This window comes from Melopsittacus undulatus, chromosome 6 (assembly GCF_012275295.1).
Source record: "Melopsittacus undulatus isolate bMelUnd1 chromosome 6, bMelUnd1.mat.Z, whole genome shotgun sequence".
Lineage (NCBI taxonomy): Eukaryota > Metazoa > Chordata > Aves > Psittaciformes > Psittaculidae > Melopsittacus > Melopsittacus undulatus.
Genome location: NC_047532.1, coordinates 15,560,167 through 15,580,172, shown reverse-complemented (window position 1 = coordinate 15,580,172; position 20,006 = coordinate 15,560,167). Strand labels below are relative to the sequence as shown.

General features: G+C 38.6%; 1 protein-coding gene across 2 annotated transcripts in view; it reads right to left on the bottom strand.

Annotated features, from left to right (window-relative positions):
* Positions 1–20,006, bottom strand: part of EPS15 (epidermal growth factor receptor pathway substrate 15) — a 52,726-nt gene that overhangs the window by 14,054 nt on the left and 18,666 nt on the right. For both annotated transcript variants that reach the window (XM_031050725.2, XM_005151118.3), the window contains exons 11-16: positions 19,135–19,294; positions 15,493–15,578; positions 8,556–8,628; positions 3,537–3,698; positions 2,530–2,727; positions 338–535 (exon numbers count right to left, since the gene is read on the bottom strand). In XM_031050725.2, the coding sequence (XP_030906585.1) occupies positions 338–535; positions 2,530–2,727; positions 3,537–3,698; positions 8,556–8,628; positions 15,493–15,578; positions 19,135–19,294 (877 nt within the window). The remainder of the gene's footprint in view (positions 1–337; positions 536–2,529; positions 2,728–3,536; positions 3,699–8,555; positions 8,629–15,492; positions 15,579–19,134; positions 19,295–20,006) is intronic.

The following is a 20,006-nucleotide window of genomic DNA, read 5'->3' as shown; positions in this document are numbered from 1 at the left end:
CATCTTTAGATGTTCTGTACCATTCCTTGTTCCACACTTGTTGCTCCAACTGGAGACAGCTGTTCTCCTTCAATGTTAATTCTACTATTCAATTTATGATATTTTGCTTTGGAAACAAATACAGACAAATTTTTATTGCCATATCCCATCCATATGAAAATTGCCTCCTTCCCTGCTTATCAACTTCCAGATTGTGGAAGCACAGTCCCTCAGAATAACACTCTGAAATGTCACTTGTGCAAGTGTTTAACAACATAATCAATCTTGATACATTCTTAACTTATTCCAACTTCACAGCTGCATTGCATGATGATCAAGCAGGCAAAACACTACTCACTGGAGACACACTGTTTGCTTGTTCATCTTCTGCTATACTTTCCCCTTCAGCATTCTCATTCAGGTTAGCAGTTTCACTGCTGCTGTTGCTAAGACTAGAATGATCCACAGTTCCATTAACAAGTGTAGTATGTGGCTGAGAGTGCCAACTAAACTGGTTATTTTCCAATTCTTTCAGCTCAAGAAGTTTTGTCTGTACCTGTAAACAGAAATAAACATATATGCATCAGCATGACATGACATAGAATACAGTATATGACCATGCCCTCTTAAATATAAGATGGAAGATGTATGTCTGAAATTCTTAATTTCAAAAGCAAATATAACCAAACCGTGTTATTTCAAAGGGTGACATTTGGGAGACGAGCACAAATCTGATTTGGAGGAGGTGCAATGTGGTTGAAGGACAGACCTGAGAGCCTTCTCCTGCCAAGGAAGCAGACTGCATCACTGGCAACATCAAGGCTTGATGCTTTTTTCCTATTCAAACTCATGAGTTGCAAAGCTTTCAGGATTTGATTTATTTAGTTTGTTGGGCTTTTTGAGGGATGGGGGTTCTTCTCATTTAAATTACGCATTAGCCTTAAACTCTAAATTACAGATGCTGCTTTACTGCAATTCTCATCTTTCAAAAAGGACAAATTCATCTTCTCCCTCATGACTTTTGAAGTCTACAAAATCCACAGTCTGTCTTCATAAGGAGACAGTTATATTGACATGTTATTATTTCACCAATATGCTTAATGCAGTGCCTCACAGCAAACATTTACAATCAACATGCCAGTTATGAAGGAATTACTGGATTTAGTAGATTACACAGAAGGTTGGACAGAGCCTTAGGCGACCTAGTCTAGGGTGAGGCACCCCTGCCAATGACAGAGGGGTTGGAATCAGATGAGCTGAAGGTCCTTTCCAACCCAAACTATTCCATGATTCTACAATGACCATAGTTCAGATATTTAGCTGCTTAAATCCCGCTGACTCCTGCTAGGTCAGTCACATAACAGAGGCTTCGTTGACTTGCACATGTCACAAGTCAGGTGGCAAAGACAACACCAGATGTCTTTCAAATACAGACCTCAGACCAAGCATTAGCTAATCTTGCCTAAAGCAGCAAAACATTGTTCAAGAGCAATAAAATCAGGAGTACTAATATAAAACCTTTGAAAAAAGTCTGTAGTACAGTCAAGCATAACCACTTATTTATCAGCTTCAAATCTGTTCATTGAAAATACGACTTGCTAGCATATTAATATTGAAATAGGACAATTTTCCCTCTACCTCTGTGGAAACAATGGAAAATCCATTTGTTTTCTTATCAGTTTCTAAACCTCAAACTTAAAAGTTACAAATACATCATAAGGCTTTTCAGCAGAAGAAAGTGTTTTGCTGAACAGTGGAAGTCTTAAGAACAAAAAAAATGAAAGTGTTAATAGGTTAGAGACATGAAATGCCTCTAATTGTGTGAAACGACCAACCCAAAAGCCAGCCATTTCTCGGGTTCAAAGTTAACAGGAAGGCTCTTCATTTTGTTTTTAACTTGAGAATGATGTGAGTCTGGCTAATATATTAGCTGGTAAGTCAGAGGAGGTGAAGAATAATGAGGAAAGGCTGTGCTAGCTTGCACATCCCTGAAGTAAAAATAAATCACTGATCACAGAGAGATGCTAAGTGTTCCTTTAGCATAAAAGCAGACACTTCAAAGCACAGTGCTTAAAAACAGTGCAGACATATCTCTGCTTCTCAGTATCTAATCTCAAATCAAATTTATTCTTACATCCACCTTATTTTCCCACTTCAACAATGCACTAAGTAAATGTTATTAGTAATTTTGTCCTGATTTCACAACCTTTAAAGAGTAGTAAAAGCATGCCTCAAGCCATAGCAGAGGAAAAAAGCTTAAATCACTGGACATAAAGAATTCACACATGCATTATCCATTTTTCATTCATTACATTTAGACAAATTATTTATGAAGTACAATAAATTAATCCCTTTTATTAACAGAACTTGGACAAAATCATGAGGTATTCTTGAGCCAGCCTCCAAGAACCCTAACAAGCACAGAGCACATGTATAAGCAACTGAAGACATGAGCAAATGGTGAAGAGAAAAAAGAGAACAACTCCTTCCCCTTAAGAAAAACCACACTAAAGGTTGTCAGCTAAAAAAAGCTTTTTTTGGGGGCCTTACTGAATTAATTTCCTGTTGTGAATCCTGCAGATGTTGCTGAAGAGGTCCCAGCTGTGCTTTCCCAGACTCAATGCAATGCTCAAGCTCTGCAGTTTCTTGCTGTAGGCGACTCAGCTCCTCTTGAGCTTTGGTCAGTTCATCTTCATATGCTGAAATCTTTGATTCTTGGCTTGTTATTTCAGCCTTCAGCATAGCAATCTACAACAATATTTCAAAGCCAAATTATAAATGAAAAAAATCACAACACTTCCAAATATATCCAAATACCAACATTTATCACCAGAAGAAGTAAACCACTCACAGCTAGTGCAGAGATTATAGATCATACCTGAATGAGAGGTTACTTCCCAATTGGTCTCAATAGGATCATAATATTCTAGCTGTTTTCCTGACTGTAGTGGCTTTAAACTAGAAGTAGGTAGATTTAGATTAGATATTAAGAAGTTCTTTACTGTGAAGGTAGTGAGGCACTGCACAGGTTGCCCACAGAAGCTGTGGCAGCGTTCAAGGCCAGGATGGACAGGGCTTGGAGCAACCTGGTCTAGTGGAAGGTGTCCCTGCATATGGCAGGGATTTCGAACAGCTTTAAGGTCCTTTCCAACCCAAACCATTCCATGATTCTATGATTTTAGACCCTTAAGAAATACCATAGCTTTATATTCGCAAAAAACTCTACATAACCACAACATATAACTGCTAAGAAATCCGTCCCATAATTAGTGCTTCTAATTACACTTATATTGCATTCTAATTTTGCACTATCTGCTTGCACTTAACCTTATTTATGTGCAAGTGTATCTCAGGATGTTTGTTCACACTGATACTAAATTAGGAGGTCACTGGAATGACATATTTCCTATTCTCTATTGGTCACAAAATCTTGACACTCAGGCTGTTTATTTGTTAAAGTTCCCCTCCCCCCCCCCCCAACAGCTGTTATGCTGCAAGGCTGAGTTCTTCATAATGAGAAATTTACTCTTTCAAGGGCCTTAGGAACTAGACCTTACCAAATGGGCTTCCTCTGCACATTTCTGCCTGATATCATTAAGCTGCTCTTCCAACTTGGCCTTCTGCTCATCAAGATCATTAAGGATTTCTTGTGCTTCCTGTTTCTGAGCTTGCAGCTTTTGCAGGTTACTGCTCTCCTGCTTTACTTCATCTTGTAGATCCTGTAATGAAACAGATTAGCTCTGCATGTTCCCTCTCTCCTAACCACTAAATCCCCCAATACAGACTGCAGTACTAACTTGGATTTCAAAGGATCAACAAATTATCTTTCAGAAGCCAGCATTCGCGACATGTTACATAAACAAGTGCCCTCAAATTCTAATTCTGAGACATAAAAAAGAATCTCACTGAAATACTGAAGATTGTGCATCAACACAGAGATTAACTCTTTTACTCACAGGGAGGTTATGGTTTCATTCTGAATTTAGAAGTTGTCTTTATTCAGGCCACTCCATTGTCTGTCTCTATGCTTTAGCAATATGTTTTACCGAGTTCCATAGTAATAGAAAGTCTTTATTCTGCTCCTTCCCCCTTCAAAAGCACATGGCTGAAAATAGGAACCTGTTCTAGCAACACATTACATGACCAAACTGGTACATTAACAGCTCAAATGCACTCCCTTCTAGAGCATCCCTGCTTTTCCTTCTGTGAAAAACAACCAAAACCATATTTTCCATGTAACAGTACTGTGAAAAGTGCACATTCCATACACAGCAATATGGCATATTTTAATTTATGAAACAGCAGGACATCTTGTGTTCCCAGTACATTAAGTAGCACCATATGATAACTAGTTCATTCCTGAGCAACAAGAATGGTTCTACTTCAACAAACTGCATAGATGACATTGATATAATGTCAAGAAAAGAAATTAGGAAGAAGAAAGAACTGCTAAAGTCAAGAGGAAGTGATAATACAGGGAGATCAAAAAGGATTAATACAAAAGGAAAAGTATTAGATGAAAAGAGAAGATCGCAGCCTTGCCGAGGAAATATGGTAATTGAAGGAAGAATCATGAACAACAGTAAAAAAAACGAATAGAGAAAAGATTGAGGAGGGTAAGAAAACAAGCAGATGTGAATTTCTGATTAGAGCATATATTCATGTGCTGCTCTAGGCTATGATCCTGACATCCTTTTTTAGGGATGTTCTGTTTGGGGGTATTTTTGGTGAGGGAGAGCATCCATATGTGCCAACACCTCCAGAAAATCAGGACAAAAAAGCCAGACTGAAATAGAAAGGTATATGGTGCAGCAGTCAGATGCTAGGGGAATAAGTAACCTCGAGACAACTGGAAAACTACCTAAAGAAATATCATAGATGCTTGTACAGAAAACACCCAAGCAAAACACAACCCCCAAAAAGCCCCACACAAGCCCCCAAATCATATTTGAACTTTAGTAAGGGTTGCATGACTGCTGTACCGCAGTTAGACTAGGTGAATCACTGGGTGTTCGAATCTATGAAAGACAAGCCAGCACACACAAAAAAGTCTCTTACAGCAGCTACTGACTTGGATAATTGGGACACTCTTGATCCACTCGTTTTTCACGTCACTTTGAAAAGCAAGTATCAGCTGATACCCAACGCAAGCAACGGGGGAAAAAATAACAGCTTGAAGAGATTTCAGTCTCTTTTCTCTAAAAGGAAGCGAGAATTCACAGCCACGAAAGCTAAACATAGATCATCTCCACTCTTGCTGTTGTTCCTTGAATGCCAGTGTTGGAACTAAGCACAGGAGTAAAGGAGCACTGAGGAGACCTACGTCTGATGGCTCCCAGAAGAGAAAAGAAAAAAACCCCAATCAAAACTAAAATCCAAGCATGTCCACGTAACTATTCCAAAATTAAAGGCTGAAGTAGATACAATACACAGAACTGGGGATACTACTCAGATACATCTTCATGTATCCTGAATACTCAGATACATCTTCATGCGGTAAACCAGGCTCCAGTGAAACTTGAATTTCAAAGAACACCCTCAGCAGAGAAGCAATACCTCAATGTTCAAGCACTCAGGGAGATCATATATGAAAACCACTAGCATATTTGAGGTGGTACAAGCCAGTGTTTTTACATCCTTGCATTAGATTTGCAATCATAACTCTCCATGTTAATGTACTGTAGGACAAGGGAAGTCTAGAGATGTGTATTTCCATAGATGGACAGGAGATTTAATAACATTTTGGTGTGTACTTCACCAAATGATTAATGCACTATCAAGAACTATGAAGCCTGCAATAGCATGGAAAAGTTAAACTTCACTGACTTCCTAACAGCTTGGGTGCCCTGCAACTAAGAAAGAACAGAGAAAACCCAGTGTTGAGTGGGATACCCAGAGCATAAATCTATTTAAGAAAACTCAGGCCAACAAGGAGATCAAAAGGCTGGAAGAGAAGGCCAGAAGCATTCCAGACTGCTTAGAGGGCCACAATCCCAAGATATCTTTCACTTTTCTCCCCTGAAGCAGTCTCATATGCAGTTATACTTTTCAACCCCCAATTACATGAACACTTATTAAGTTTTTTTCAGGAGTTACATGCATTTGTCCTAAAAATTCCTTTACAAAGTTTGAAGTGTCCTGTTTTATTGACTTCACATCAATGAAATCCCAGGGAACATGTAACTGTTGGGAAAGCCAGGAGAATTACAACTTATTTCAGAGTCTTAGCAGGTAGACTGGCAAACCATGCCCATACATGTGAAGTACTAGATAGAATACGAGAGTCTTGTGGATGTGGCCAAAGCCCCACTGCTTGAGGCAGTGTCCAGCTGCTGAAAACCACTGTAGTCCATTATCTGTGTCTACAAGAGAGGGCTGGTGATGACAGTGCAAGGGGACAGCCAGGTAAAGGCATTTTCTGATGTCACTTGGTATGGGGTCAAAACCTAATGTTTTTGTGACACACTAATGCTGTAAAACAAAGGTCTCTACTGCCAAGAGGAACATTTAATATCTGAGTTTATTACTCCTGTATTTATAAGAAAAGGTTAATCCAATCACAGAATAAGGAAATTATGCTGTAGAAGTTTCTTATCTTTCTTATTCTGCCCATAATTTTTTAAGTAAAAACACTCGTATTCTTTGCTACTGAAGAGCTGATATTTTAACAAGCAAAAACCCATTAAGGGTTCTTTCTAACTCTTTCTGTCTTGGTTTTTTAATAGCTATCTACATAGAAGTTATTTTATAGAGAAAAAGCATCTGTCATTCTTTCCTTCCACCCATAAAAACCAGTTCAACACATCACAGACCCCAACTATATTTGAGATTATAATTTGTGCCCATGGAACTAATTCTTATATCAGAACCATGGAGCGTGATGCCACAAAACTGGCTTGATCCAAGGCGGCAGATGAGAACACACTGGTTTTGTACACCATCTTTAGAAATGTCACCAGTAGAATATATCCAGACGAAAAGCAGCACGATGTAAAGATATTCTTAGTCTGTCACCACTGTTCTTTGAAGCTCTAGAAAGTTTCCTGAAACATGCAGGTCCTCCCACGTTCAGGAGCAAGGAAGGGACCAGAGATAAAGGGCCACCGGCTTAAATAAATGCTGCAGCCATTTCCTGTTTGATCCCAATGGTTTCCCATTTTTTCTGAGAAGCCAGTAATAGACTGCTCCTTCTCTGCAAACTGACTGAACTCTATAACTCTATATTTAACAAGGGACAAAGAGCTTGTGTGATCACAAAGAGGTTAAAGACCTGAGACAGTCGCTTCCAACATTACTGCTCTAGATACGATGCTTTAATTGATTCTGTAATGCTGCTGACTTCAAAACACTGAACACATGCAAATGACAAGAATACTATAACATTAAAGGTAAGGGTTTTATTTAGGCTTTGCACCTTTTGTGCAAAGGCACCAGAGAACTCAACCTTCACATGAGCACGCACACAGATTCCGTAACACACTAACAAAAAACATCCTGGCTACAAAACCAGGAATAGCCATAGGAATTTTTAACTGTGAAAAGGCAATCTGCAGAGTGGGAGTGGGGGCAGTGACCACTGCATGCATGGACAGAATCACAGACATGGGCAACTTCTGTATGCATTCCTGCAGCTGCCCTATCTGGCTGCCATCGTGACTAACAGGCTAGCATCTGATTATATTCTGAAAGGTCAGACTATTAATTATCAGCTAAGCTTTAAGGATATTAAACAATCAAGCACAAAATTCACAACTGTTGTAACACATCGGCTCTTTTTCTGCCCCGATACAAAGTAAGGTGCAGAAATCTGGCATAATTTGCTTTTAATCCAATATTTAAACTAAAGAGTCCTAAAATAAATGTAGAAATAAATGTCAGTGGTCAGGTATCACATGGAAGTTTTTATCTTAAGCAGCAGCTCCAACTGCTTTTACAGCTTAAAATCTAACTGAAATATTGCTTTGCAGCATTTAATTTGGAGCTGGGCTAGACTGTTAACACCCTGAGCACTGATGCTGACTGGATCATTTTTAGTCCTTGTAAGCCACTTGCAAAATTTATATTTCCCAATAATCTGGAAATTCAGTCTCAGCCTTTTAAATAAAAATCAGACAGATTATTGTTTTAATTCACTCATATTAGGCAAAATTAACTAGAGTCAACGTTCCACCCAAGCTGGTAATTACTGCGACTCTTAAGAAGCAGCCTCGTATACAAACCCTTTTAATTCAGCCACTTCAGTTTATTAATTTGCAGTGCTACAGTATCTTCTTTAGCTTTAATTACACATCAGAAAGCCTTGCTAAAACCAAAACAAGGAAAACCACACAGGGAATCTATTCTCTTCTAATATTTTTGATACTCCATAGAGGCAACATATCATCAAAGCTCACACATTTCTATAAATACACACACCAACACCAACCCACATGCAGATAGAAAATACACCTCAAAGTATCTGCTTTTTCTTAGCCACCAATTTTAATTCCTTTCACTGACTCAGTAATCCCACTGCTATTAAAGCACCCCATGGTGCAGTATCAAGCATCCGAACAATAATTGTGTGTCTTATTTACCTGGACCTCACTTGTCCTCTGCTTGATGGAATCTTCTTTCTCCTTCAGGTCTTGCTCTACATTATTCTTTTCCCTAGAAGACCAGCAAACAATGCAAGAATACTTCAGAACATCAGCTACAGCAGGTACAGTTATCCAGCCCCCTAAGCCTGTATCTCTCTTTAAATACATTGTGAAACATTAAACACAAAAGATGTAAGGGATTTCTGCTTTCCAAATTATTTACAAGACAGAAGCCCACATAAGTGTTCTGCATAAAAACCCCGTCTTTTCCCCCAACTGCACTTCAGTGATAAGAATGGCTCAAAAATGGAAGGGGGCGGGAGGGAGAAATCAATGAAATACTGTCTCCAGTGATCTCACTGTTGCTATGGAGCACTTGTCTAATGAAAACTGCTGGGAAAAGTGGGAGGGATTGCATCAGATTCCATCTGTTAACCCCTGCAAACGCAGTAATTCCTATGCTAGCAGCAGCTAGAAAACATTTCCAGCAGGCCAATCTAGCTGATAAATGAACTTTGCCTATCCGATTGTAGATGTAGCTGTTAGCAATCTCAGTCAGAAGAAGAAATGTTAGCTTGCTGTAATCACTCCCTGCTCAGAAACTCCACGTGTAGTTATTTGCTGTGTCATATCAAGTCTGTTTCTACAGACATTTATTCAAGTTGAAAAGTGACTATTTATGACATCAATAAATCCCTGACAGTCACACATACCAATAGCTCAAAAATACACTCAGAAAGTGTTATTGTTTTAAAAAAGATCATGTTTAGATAGTATATGGAATCATTAAGCTTCACAGTTTTAACACTATCTTTTGTATACAGATATTTACCTTCGTAACGATTCTGTTAACAGATTAGCACACACATTAGAAGTTGGAATTTGAACAATGATAAAACTAACATTTCTAAATGAAACACCATAGTGAAAAGTACCAAATTACATCACTAGTCCATACTGAAATTAAGGTAACTTCATACAGCAGATGGGCAATTAATCTAAAACTATTAATCTTATTGTTTACTCTTTCCTAATACAAAAGAAAGCATTTCTGTCTCCAAAGTAAGGCAGGTTTACTCTATGTCTATTCACTCAAGCTGAGGAGCTCCTGTTTACTGCTAAACAACATATAGTGAAAGATACAAATAACACCCCTCCAAATGTCACAGATCTTAAATGAACATTTGCTTTGAGAAATAATTACAATAAGTTGTATTCTGCTGTTATTTATCTCAGTATCTGACTGAAGAACAACTTGCTGATTGTGCCCAAAGGGAAGGTTTAAATGGAAGGGAGAGAAAAGATGTGGAAAGAGGAACTTTGAAGAACAAGGTTAGATATTCTGTTAAGTGTTAACCTTCAAGATTTATAAAACTCATTTTCTACTCATCAGAAAAAAGTATTATGGAAATTCTAAGCAAATCTTTGCCATTTATACCTAAGCTATAGCACACTCCTCTAGCTCAATAAATTAGCATTTGTAGCATAGCTGCTCTTAGGTATTTAAAGCATTGCAACACAAGGTTGAAAGCTCTGTTGATTTTGCCTTCCTTACCTTTCCTTGAACAAAGGGTCTCAAACTCAGTAAAACAATTAATTCCACACATCCAAATACAAGTCAGGCTGAAGCCCTCAGACACCCATCAAACACAGCAAACATTCAGGCATATTATTCCTTATTGAAGATAAAAGAGAATAATTGACTAGGTAAACATGTACTTGTTATTCTGCCTGACTGGGAATGAAGTCAGGAAGTACAACGGCAAGCAGATACATATGCTTTAATATACAGCCTTTCTACATTACTGTCATGGATACGCCTAAGAGACTGTCAGAGATGAAGGAAGAACACTTCCCTTTTTTTTCCAACAGAAGCCAGGCACCTAAACCTTGCAATCTGGACTATGCTAAGCAAGTGACAGGATACAATACCCACCCACAGGCAGCTTACACTGGCCAAACCACAACACAAACAAGGAATTGGAAAAAATCAAGTGAAAGAAGTATTGTCAGGCAGAACAAGAAAAGCTTAGGCAGCAGTCTTAGGCAAAGGAAAACAAGCTGAGTGTATGTAGCCTACACATCACACATCCCCTCCTCCCCCCCAAGTAATGCCTCTTTGTTTCAGAAAGAAAAAGACAACACAGACCTACTTAATTCACTAATTCTTCTGAATGCTTCCATTTCTTTTACAAACTATCTGGTATGCCCCTGTAGAAATGCCTAGCAAATGAAAGAACCAAAAACAAGTAACAAAATTGATTTATTGGATATGACAGATTTCCTGAATCATAAAGGCCCTTACCACATCAGTACTTGGGAAAAAACCCCAAGCCAAACCAAAAACCAACCCAACAAAGAACTGCAGTCTTGCCAATAAAAGACAGTTGTAACAAACTCAAGTGAATTTATCAAAGCAATACTATTTCCCTACGCATTCGACAGCAGTCGGGTCAGGAGAACCTCTCCTTGATGAAACTAAAAGCAATGATTTTAAAAAAGCCCTTCACTAATAGATGGTTTATCCAGTGCAGATACTTCATGATTTACAATCACATGTTCTTAGTAAATCTGTAAGCTTTATATTCATTTGTGAATGGAGTACTTTATAAATGGGAGCCAGCTCACTGCAGATAACTCACTACAGCTGACAACCGCAGCTCCTATGTCAGCAGAGGCATTCAAGCCAAGCATGAAACAACCCTGGCCAGGCTTTTCAATGGCCACTTAGAACCACTTTCACTACAAAAGCAAAAAATCATAGTTCCATTTCCCACAGTAAGTGACAGACGCGTACGCACAGGGCTGGTAGCATTATCTACAGGCACAGTTGCCCAACATTCCCTATTTCCACAAACATCTGTAATTTTGGCAACTCCTAGTGCAGTGGCACTTCAGTTTGGCAATGCTAGAAAAAATGCTGAGGGTTTGCCTTGTTTCCTCTCCCATTTGTTCCCCCAACCTCTTCAGCTGCAACAGCTCAGTTACTTCCAAGACAAAGGTTAGAAGAAGTAACCTAGCCCATGTTAAAACTCTCAACATTTCTTTGCTAAGAAGCTGTAGATCTCTGAACTTTGAAACTAAGACTTGATGCCATTACAGGGCAGGGAGAAGTTGCCCCGGTTTTCTGGGAATATTTTGCTGTTTGCCTGCTTTGAAGAGACCAACTTACCAGCTTTACGGTCCTTTTAACCTGATTCATATTCAATCAGCATAACTGTTCCTGTCCAACATATGTGAAGTATGGCACCTTTGTTGAGGTACCCTAAATAAAGCTCAACTACTTATCATGCTTAGAGAGGAACGTCATATTGTCAAAGCGCAAAGAAATCCCACGAATCTGTGGGCCGTAGATAGCTCTGAATGCACGAAAGCAAAGCAGGGATTGCTGGGGAAGTAAAAGGTTTTATGGCACAAAAAGGAATATTAAGAACATCTGGTCTACCCTCCCACAATGCTGATCAAAAAAAGCTCCAAATAGCTTTCTAAAAATATAGTGCATCTGAAACAGAACTTGTAGGCAGCAGTGCTGACAGGCTAAAAATGATGCACATTCCACATCTCATGCAGATTCAACGTCCCTAGGCAAATCATCCCCCTACCAGGGAGGAATTATCTTCACTAATAAGTGCTCTGTATTTTATTCTTCATCTGATCCTCAGCCTCCACCATCCAGAATTATTGAATTAAATTAAAAAGCTTTTGGGTACCAGATCTCTCTCCCACACAAACTGTTGAGCTACAAATGTATCACCTCTGTGTTTTTTGCTCAGTCTTTCAAAATGCTATATGTTTTCCACACATTGTCATTCTTTTGGGTATTTCCTCTGCTGCTTTTATCAGAGTGCATTTCAAAAACAGATTCAGTTTCTGTTACTGCGCCTCAGAAATGCAGCTCTCATGGATACTCCTCAATGGAATCATGGTCTAGAATTACTGCATATTGAGTCCAACAGCTGAACAATATAGAATGATAGAATAGTTAGGGTCGGAAAAGACAAGATCATCTAGTTCCAACCCCCCCTGCCATGGGCAGGAACACCTCACACTAAACCATATCACCCAAGGCTTCATCCAACCTGGTCTATCAACACTGCCAGGGATAGAGCATTCACAACCTCCCTGGGCAACCCATTCCAGTACCTCACCACCCTCACAGTAAGGAATTTCTTCCTTATATCCAATCTAAACCTCTGCTGTTTAAGTTTCAACCTGTTACCCCTTGTCCTATCACTACAGTCCCTAATGAAGAGTGCCTCCTCAGCATCCCTATAGGCCCCCTTCAGATCCTGGAAGGCTGCTATGAGGTCTCCACACAGCCTTCTCTTCTCCAGGCTGAACAGCCCCAACTTTCTCAGCCTGTCTTCATATGGGAGGTGCTCCAGTCCCCTGATCATCCTCGTGGCCTCCTCTGGACTTGTTCCAACAGTTCCATGTCCTTTTTATGTTGAGGACACCAGAACTGAACACAATACTCCAAGTGAGGTCTCATGAGAGCAGAGTAGAGGGGCAGGATCACCTCCTTTGACCTGCTGGTCATGCTCCTTTGGATGCAGCCCAGGATGCGGTTGGCTTTCTGGGCTGTGAGTGCACACTGAAGCTGGCTCATGTTCATTTTCTCATCAACCAACACCCCCACGTCCTTCTCCGCAGGGCTGCTCTGAATTTCCTTTTTGCCCAGCCTGTAGCTGTGCCTGGGATTGCTCCCACCCAGGTGTAGGACCTTGCACTTGTCATGGTTAAACTTCATGAGGTTGGCATCAGCCCACCTCCCAAGTGTGTCAAGGTCCCTCTGGATGGCATTCCTTCCCTCTAGCGTATCAACAGAACCACACAGTTTGGTGTCATCGGCAAACTTGCTGAGGGTGCACTCAATTCCATTGTCCATGTCAGCAACAAAGATGTTAAACAAGACCATTCCCAACACTGATCCCTGAGGGACACCACTCGTTACTGGTCTCCAGCCAGACTTTGAACCATTGACCACAACTCTTTGCATGCAGCCATCCAGCCAGTTCTTTATCCACCGGGTGGTCCACCTATCAAACTGATGTCTCTCCAATTTAGAGACAAGGATGTCATGTGGGACAGTGTCGAACGCTTTGCACAAGTCCAGGTAGAAATACTTAATACGCCTTGTTTAATAATGAACAAAACTAACTTAAGTTTAAATTTCATTTTTGTATGGTAACTCTCAAGACTGAAAATGTCACCAGTTGTAACAGAAATGTAGATTTGCCAAAGATGAAAAAGTTTCCTGTGTTTACCCGAGATTAATCTGTTGCCTCAGCCACCTGTGCTGAGGAAAGGTACAGGAGAGTAACAGTTCCTCTGCTACAGAAAATAACTCCTCTACAGTGACTAAAGCATTTTCAAGTACTAAAAACCCTTAACTTGCCTTAAAAGAAAATAAAGATGAAAACAATTTACATGAGCCACAATGTATTTTAGAACATTGAGAGTCTGATAGCTGTTCTCAGCGTAACCATACAACCCTCTATTATACCTCAGCTTGATGAAATAGACCTAAGCCTCTGATCATTAATCCGGTTCTGTTCTGGACATTAAAAATCATATCAAAGTAAATTTCTACTCTCTAAACAGAAATAATACACAGTTGCCCCCACCATATCTTCAACAATCTAATATCATTCAAACATGTCTTAAATAACTGCCCAAGTATATTTGCCACTGAAGAAATGGAAGCAATAACTTTCCAAAGGCAATGTATCCTTCACACCTCACAGTAATAAAAGAAAACAAGACATACACAGAACAGCTTGCATGTTAGGCTGCAAGTTCACCTACTGAAAACCAACTTCATCTACAAATTCATGCTGGTGAACAATTTATTTCTCTCTAAGATGCCAACAGCAAATATACAGGATTGCAAATCACATTTCACGTTAATAAATGTCAAAATCCAAAACTGGAATTAATATAACCTAAAGAACAGCTGAGGAAAGCATAGCAGGGAGAAGTGAGGAGGCAGTGGGAGTAGTAAGAGGGAGAACAAGCAGCTGAAGTGAAAAAACATTTATGTATTTAGGAAACAGACTGTGCTTTGACACACTGCCAAATTAAATCATTCCTGCAAGTGACATGAAGACGACAGGCAGATTCCATCAACACAAAGCTCTCTCACTTAGAAAATAGTAGAATTTACTGTTCTTAATAGAATTTTCGGTAGATTCATGACAGTACCAAAAACAAAAAAAGCCACCCAAAACCAAAGAAAAATATCTGCTAAGTCTGGAGACTATACATATATATACAATATATATGAACTTGATTTTCGTAGTCAACTGAAGTCATTATCTTAATTAGATTAGAAATAATTACTGGAACCCAAGGGTCTGCAGACCTCAAAGTAAAACAATTCTTAGTGCATCAGTTGATTTTACTGAACAGAAGAGATGCATGTCCGTCTTTAGCACCATCAAATCCCTACAGAGGCCCATATACAAATTGCCACCTTCCAACTCTCTTTCCCACCTAATTTTCTTACTGCCACTAGAAAAGAGTCCTCAGAATTCTCTCCGCAATTCAAAGACAACTAATACCAATTCGTATCATGATTCCAGCATCCTAAAGATCCATTCTCATCTGCCAGTAAAGCTGAGCAAGAAAGAACGTTTCTATCTCAGGATGGGAAACAATCTATTTCCGTCCCAGGATAGGAAAAATACCCATAAGGCAGCATGGATAGACCTTTCACAGTCTTGCTGTTATTAAATACACTCATCTGAGTGAATAAGAAGTGTTAAAACAGCATTACAGACATGCTAACCATTTATTTTTAGCAAAGCAGACTATTGCCACCTGGGTTTCTCTTATGCATTGAACTGGTTTTAAAAAGAAAACACAAAACAACAAACCCAGTAAGTAGCACAACTGAATCTAAGGCAACTATGACTATTCCTTCTTCACCTACCTCTGCAGGTCTACTATTTCATTGTTTAATGTGTCAAGTTCTTTAATTGCAGAAAAATCTGCTACCAAATTTGTTCCTTGAGTACTCTGAAAGATAAAAAATACATACTGTTAGTTTATAGTTTATGCTGTCCAACAACTATATTCACTTTACTTTCTGTGATAGTATGAGCTATCCTCTTTTAACAATGGTTGGTAGCATTGTATCTCATATCTTCACACTTGGTTCAAACAAAAGCACAGTCAGTCCAGATGCTATATTAACAGAACACAACATACATCCAATGTATCTAGTAATTCAAACAGAGTTTCTCTCCTGTAATCCCTTGAAGTCATCATCCACAAAGCACAGGACCACCTGATCATACAGAGAAATCTAGTTCTAAAATTAACAATTAAATGAATTCTAAAATTAATGTTTAGCTGGTTTCCTAGCATTCATTTAAGAGTTGTTTGGTTTGTTTAGGACTTTCATATCTCGTCACCTTGGTGATCCTCCTGTTGCAGAGTATAGATACTTTGTAATGCTTTAAGTGATATGGAGCTAGTTTAATGTGAACCTTCAGTGTACTGAATGTAACTTTGGTAAAACAAAGTCAAGTTATGCCCATGAGTTCCCATTTACTTAGTGTCTTTATAAGACAATTACTATAATACAAATTATTCAGTTCAAAAAAAGACTAGAGAACAATGGCTAAAGACACAAATTAGCAAATACTGTAATTATTCTACTATGCCTTATGGCAACAAGAACATGTTCAGGAAGCCATAGTCACTGTGACTACCTTCTATAAATACATCACTTCCTTCAAGTGGAAGTGGAATAAAGTCATCCAGAGCAAAAACAAAGTTCAGAGGAAAAGAATATACATATAATTAAAAAAGGCAGTGATACTCCCAAAATAACAACAAAGGTTTTAAATGCCAAAGTTTCTCTAAAGATAAATCAAGGTGTTATTAACTATGTTATTTATTCAAGCTTATACTCTGGAGAAAAACAAAACAAAAAGCAAACAAAAGCCATGAAAAGACCTAAACAGTAAATCTGGGCACACTGGCAGAAAGCATTATTCAGCAGAACTATAGGTTATTCATGCATATTTTACTAGAACAAGTATCATGAACTGAGAATAAAAAAAGCCATACAGCTATTCTTAAACTGGTTAGCGTACAGCTTCTCAAATGACTATGACGTTCAGTCCTGTTCTAAAGGAATTACACAAGAGGTTTGTGGAGCTGCTCATGGTGTTCTAGTGAGAAAGATTTTACTTCTCCTAGCAAAGAGACAGAAGGAGAACATGGAGCTATTAGTTACAAGCTCAAAGTCTTTCCAGGCCTCCTCCTCTCATCAGTTATTCTGCACACTGACGCCAGTGTCAAGCTTGAACAAGATGTAGTTCAATCTTATTTGCAATTTTTCAGGAGAACTGGTGTGAAGGAGGAACATAAAAGCCATTTTTAGCTTCAATATACAAGTTAACAAAGACATAAATTAAAGCTATTTGCTGCCATCTACTACACTGCAACAAGCATGCAAACAATGGTTTGAGTCTTTAAACTCAAAACAGTAATAAAAGCAAATCCCTGGCAGAATTCTTTAAGAGGAACCTGCATGTAAGTTTTATGGCTGGTAATGCAAGTACAATTTAGCAACCTCAAGAGTTCTAAGTAAAGAAACACAGCAACAAGTACTAGCCTGCTGCTGTATCCCATTCATGTGATCCCATGGGATCTCATTCAAGCCTCGAAATAGACGTTACACTACCATGGCCTTAAAACTCTCTAAGGAAACCGAACATCAGATAACAGCAATATACATACATATACATTCTGAGTATCTAGCAAGAAGGGTCACAAGTTAATTTTCCCTATTTTAAAAACATAATGGTTTGCCATTATACTTACTGATATGTCTGCTACTACCTGTATATTGGTCAATGCAGAAGATGAAGCCTAAGGTGGGGTTTTGGGGGTAAGTCTGGGTCTTGTCCCCCCCCAGTGTAAGCCATGCCACTTCAAGAAAACCAGCAAAAAGCCTATTTCTGTCTATTGCTTTTATCCTTTGAGTTCAATTCTCAAACAATAATCTTGGACAAGCAGGTTATTTCGTATCAACAAGACAACATCTCTTTTGAAAAGCTCAAAATAAGCCGAAGGTTCAGCTCAATCTAGTAAAATAAATTCTTGGTGACAATTTACAAACCTAACTAAAGCTAACTTACTTTCTTTCACAATATTCATATTTTTATCATTTATGTTAATGCAAAAAACACACAAAACAGCACACTAACATCCTTGAGAGTTCTATTAAAACAATTCACACACACAGAAGAGCAGTAACCAACACTGATCTCGTCTAAAATGTTCTGATCACTAAATTTTATGTAATATAATCAGTAAATGACAACTGCAAACTATTACCTTGGCCTACTGCTCTGTCACCACTTCCTCAGTCATTTCAACAGGGTAAGATGCAGCATTAGGATAAGCAGCAAGTATTACCAAAAGGTAACAGACACAGAGGTCTGCGTCCAAGGAAGAACCTTGGAGTTCTGCCAGATGAACAACACTGGAAATCAGCAATAATTCAAGATTGCAAGGTACTGTGACACTTCAGAGAAGTGCTGTGCTATTGCAATGAACATGTAAGAGTCTTAGAAGGATGTTCAGCATTAAACCAACAGACAGTAAATATTAGAAAAGCAAAGATTCTCTAACCTTGAGAAAGCAGAGTTAACAAACTGACAGAATAATAAGGATGAAAAGCAGAGTGGTGCAGAATGGAAAAAACAGTCCAAACTAGAAAAGAGACATAGAAAGGAAAGCAAACATACAAAAAAGATTAGTAGAGTTGCAAATAAAGCAATTACTTTTTAAAAACAGAATGTAAAAAGGAATTAGATACCAGCTACAGAAACTCAAAAAAGTAGTGCCAAATTTTGAGTTTCATCTTTTTTTCCAGGTAGGAATTTTTCATTCTGTTTAAGAAAGTTGTAGAATTAGGGCAATGTTTTGCACAACCAAGAAAAGGTAACTCACATCAGACTTCATGATGTGTAAAACAGGTAAGAATTTGTGACGAGCTCTACCATTCTGATAAATACAGCTTGAACTGCTTGAGGTACAGTCTACTGCTGGATTAAGATAGATGGTAGTCAACAGACCATGAAGACGTTTAAAGTGTGAAGTATAAGATGGAGGAGCATTTGCTTTTTAAACTTTGACTACATAGTTCTAAACTTTATTTAGTTCACATTGTTTCCAGACTTCTTCGAGAAGATCAATATGAAAAGAAGTAACCATGAATACATTAGGAGAAAAACACTGAACTTGGGAGTGTTATTTCAGATGCAACCTAAAATTTCTTTAGATAGGCAGTAGAAGGATTATTCTTTCAAAAAAGAAATTAATGCTTTCCCCAACATAAGATCTCTGCTTGGTTGGCAGGCATAATAAATGACAGCTCCAATTTGAAACATGGATGGAACAGGTTTTTGTCAAGTCTTTGCACCCAAGACTTGTTTTGTTCCTGATATTATGATAAATTTAAGATAAGCCAGTATTTGAGATGCTTTTTGTGAGGCCTTTTAAATTAACATTCTTTGTTTGAGATGGATACTAAAAATGCCAAACCCATCCTTACCTTCTGTAAACTGACACCCCTGTCTGAAGGCGGGATCATCTCTGGAGTCAGAGCCTGAGGCGGATCAATGCCCTTTGTTAACTTCTGATTAATTAAATAGAAAGCCAAAGCAAACTGTTCCTTTGACAGCTTTCCACAGCCCTTCATGTCACAGAGAGACCTGCACAGAGACGCACATTAAATAAATCAAACCCTCATTTCTGCAGGTACAACCTTGTTTATTGTACTCGTCATTTTAACATGTCAAAATTACTGGTGCGTATCACTTCTAAAATAATGCAATATAGAAGTAAAGCATGGTAATAAACAGGAAACACTACTCAAACATACACAGCCACTTTCTTTTTGCATGCTAAAGTCCACAGCTCTGTTACAGTAAGTTCTGATCTGGTGAAAGGCAGAATCAGGGCCATAAGTCACTAACACCACCCTGAGTACCTGTAACTGAGGTGCCTTCTAAATTAAAGAACTACAAACTTTCCACAGCCAATATGAGTCTACCTAAATTCTCCTAAATTAGAGGCTGTGTTAACCATACCTTGGAAAGCTTTTCCTATCAAGAGTGCCCTAGGACAGCTTATAGTGGGGCAAGAATTAAAAGAGCAGTGTATCACTACAATCTGCAGTGACAGATGAGTAAGTTATAGACTGAGATGGGCAGTAAGTTTCACATGCTGAGAATTTTATACAGATAATTCTCTTTACCAGTATATGGACAGTATCAAAGTTTAGATACACAGCAACACTACAATGCTTTAAATACACAAGTTTAGCTCAACAGCAGTATTTGTAACAATCTGTGTTTAGGTGCTTTATCTCCTCCTCTAAGATAGGATGAACAGCATAAACTCATTTCCCCCCCATTTCTGTCC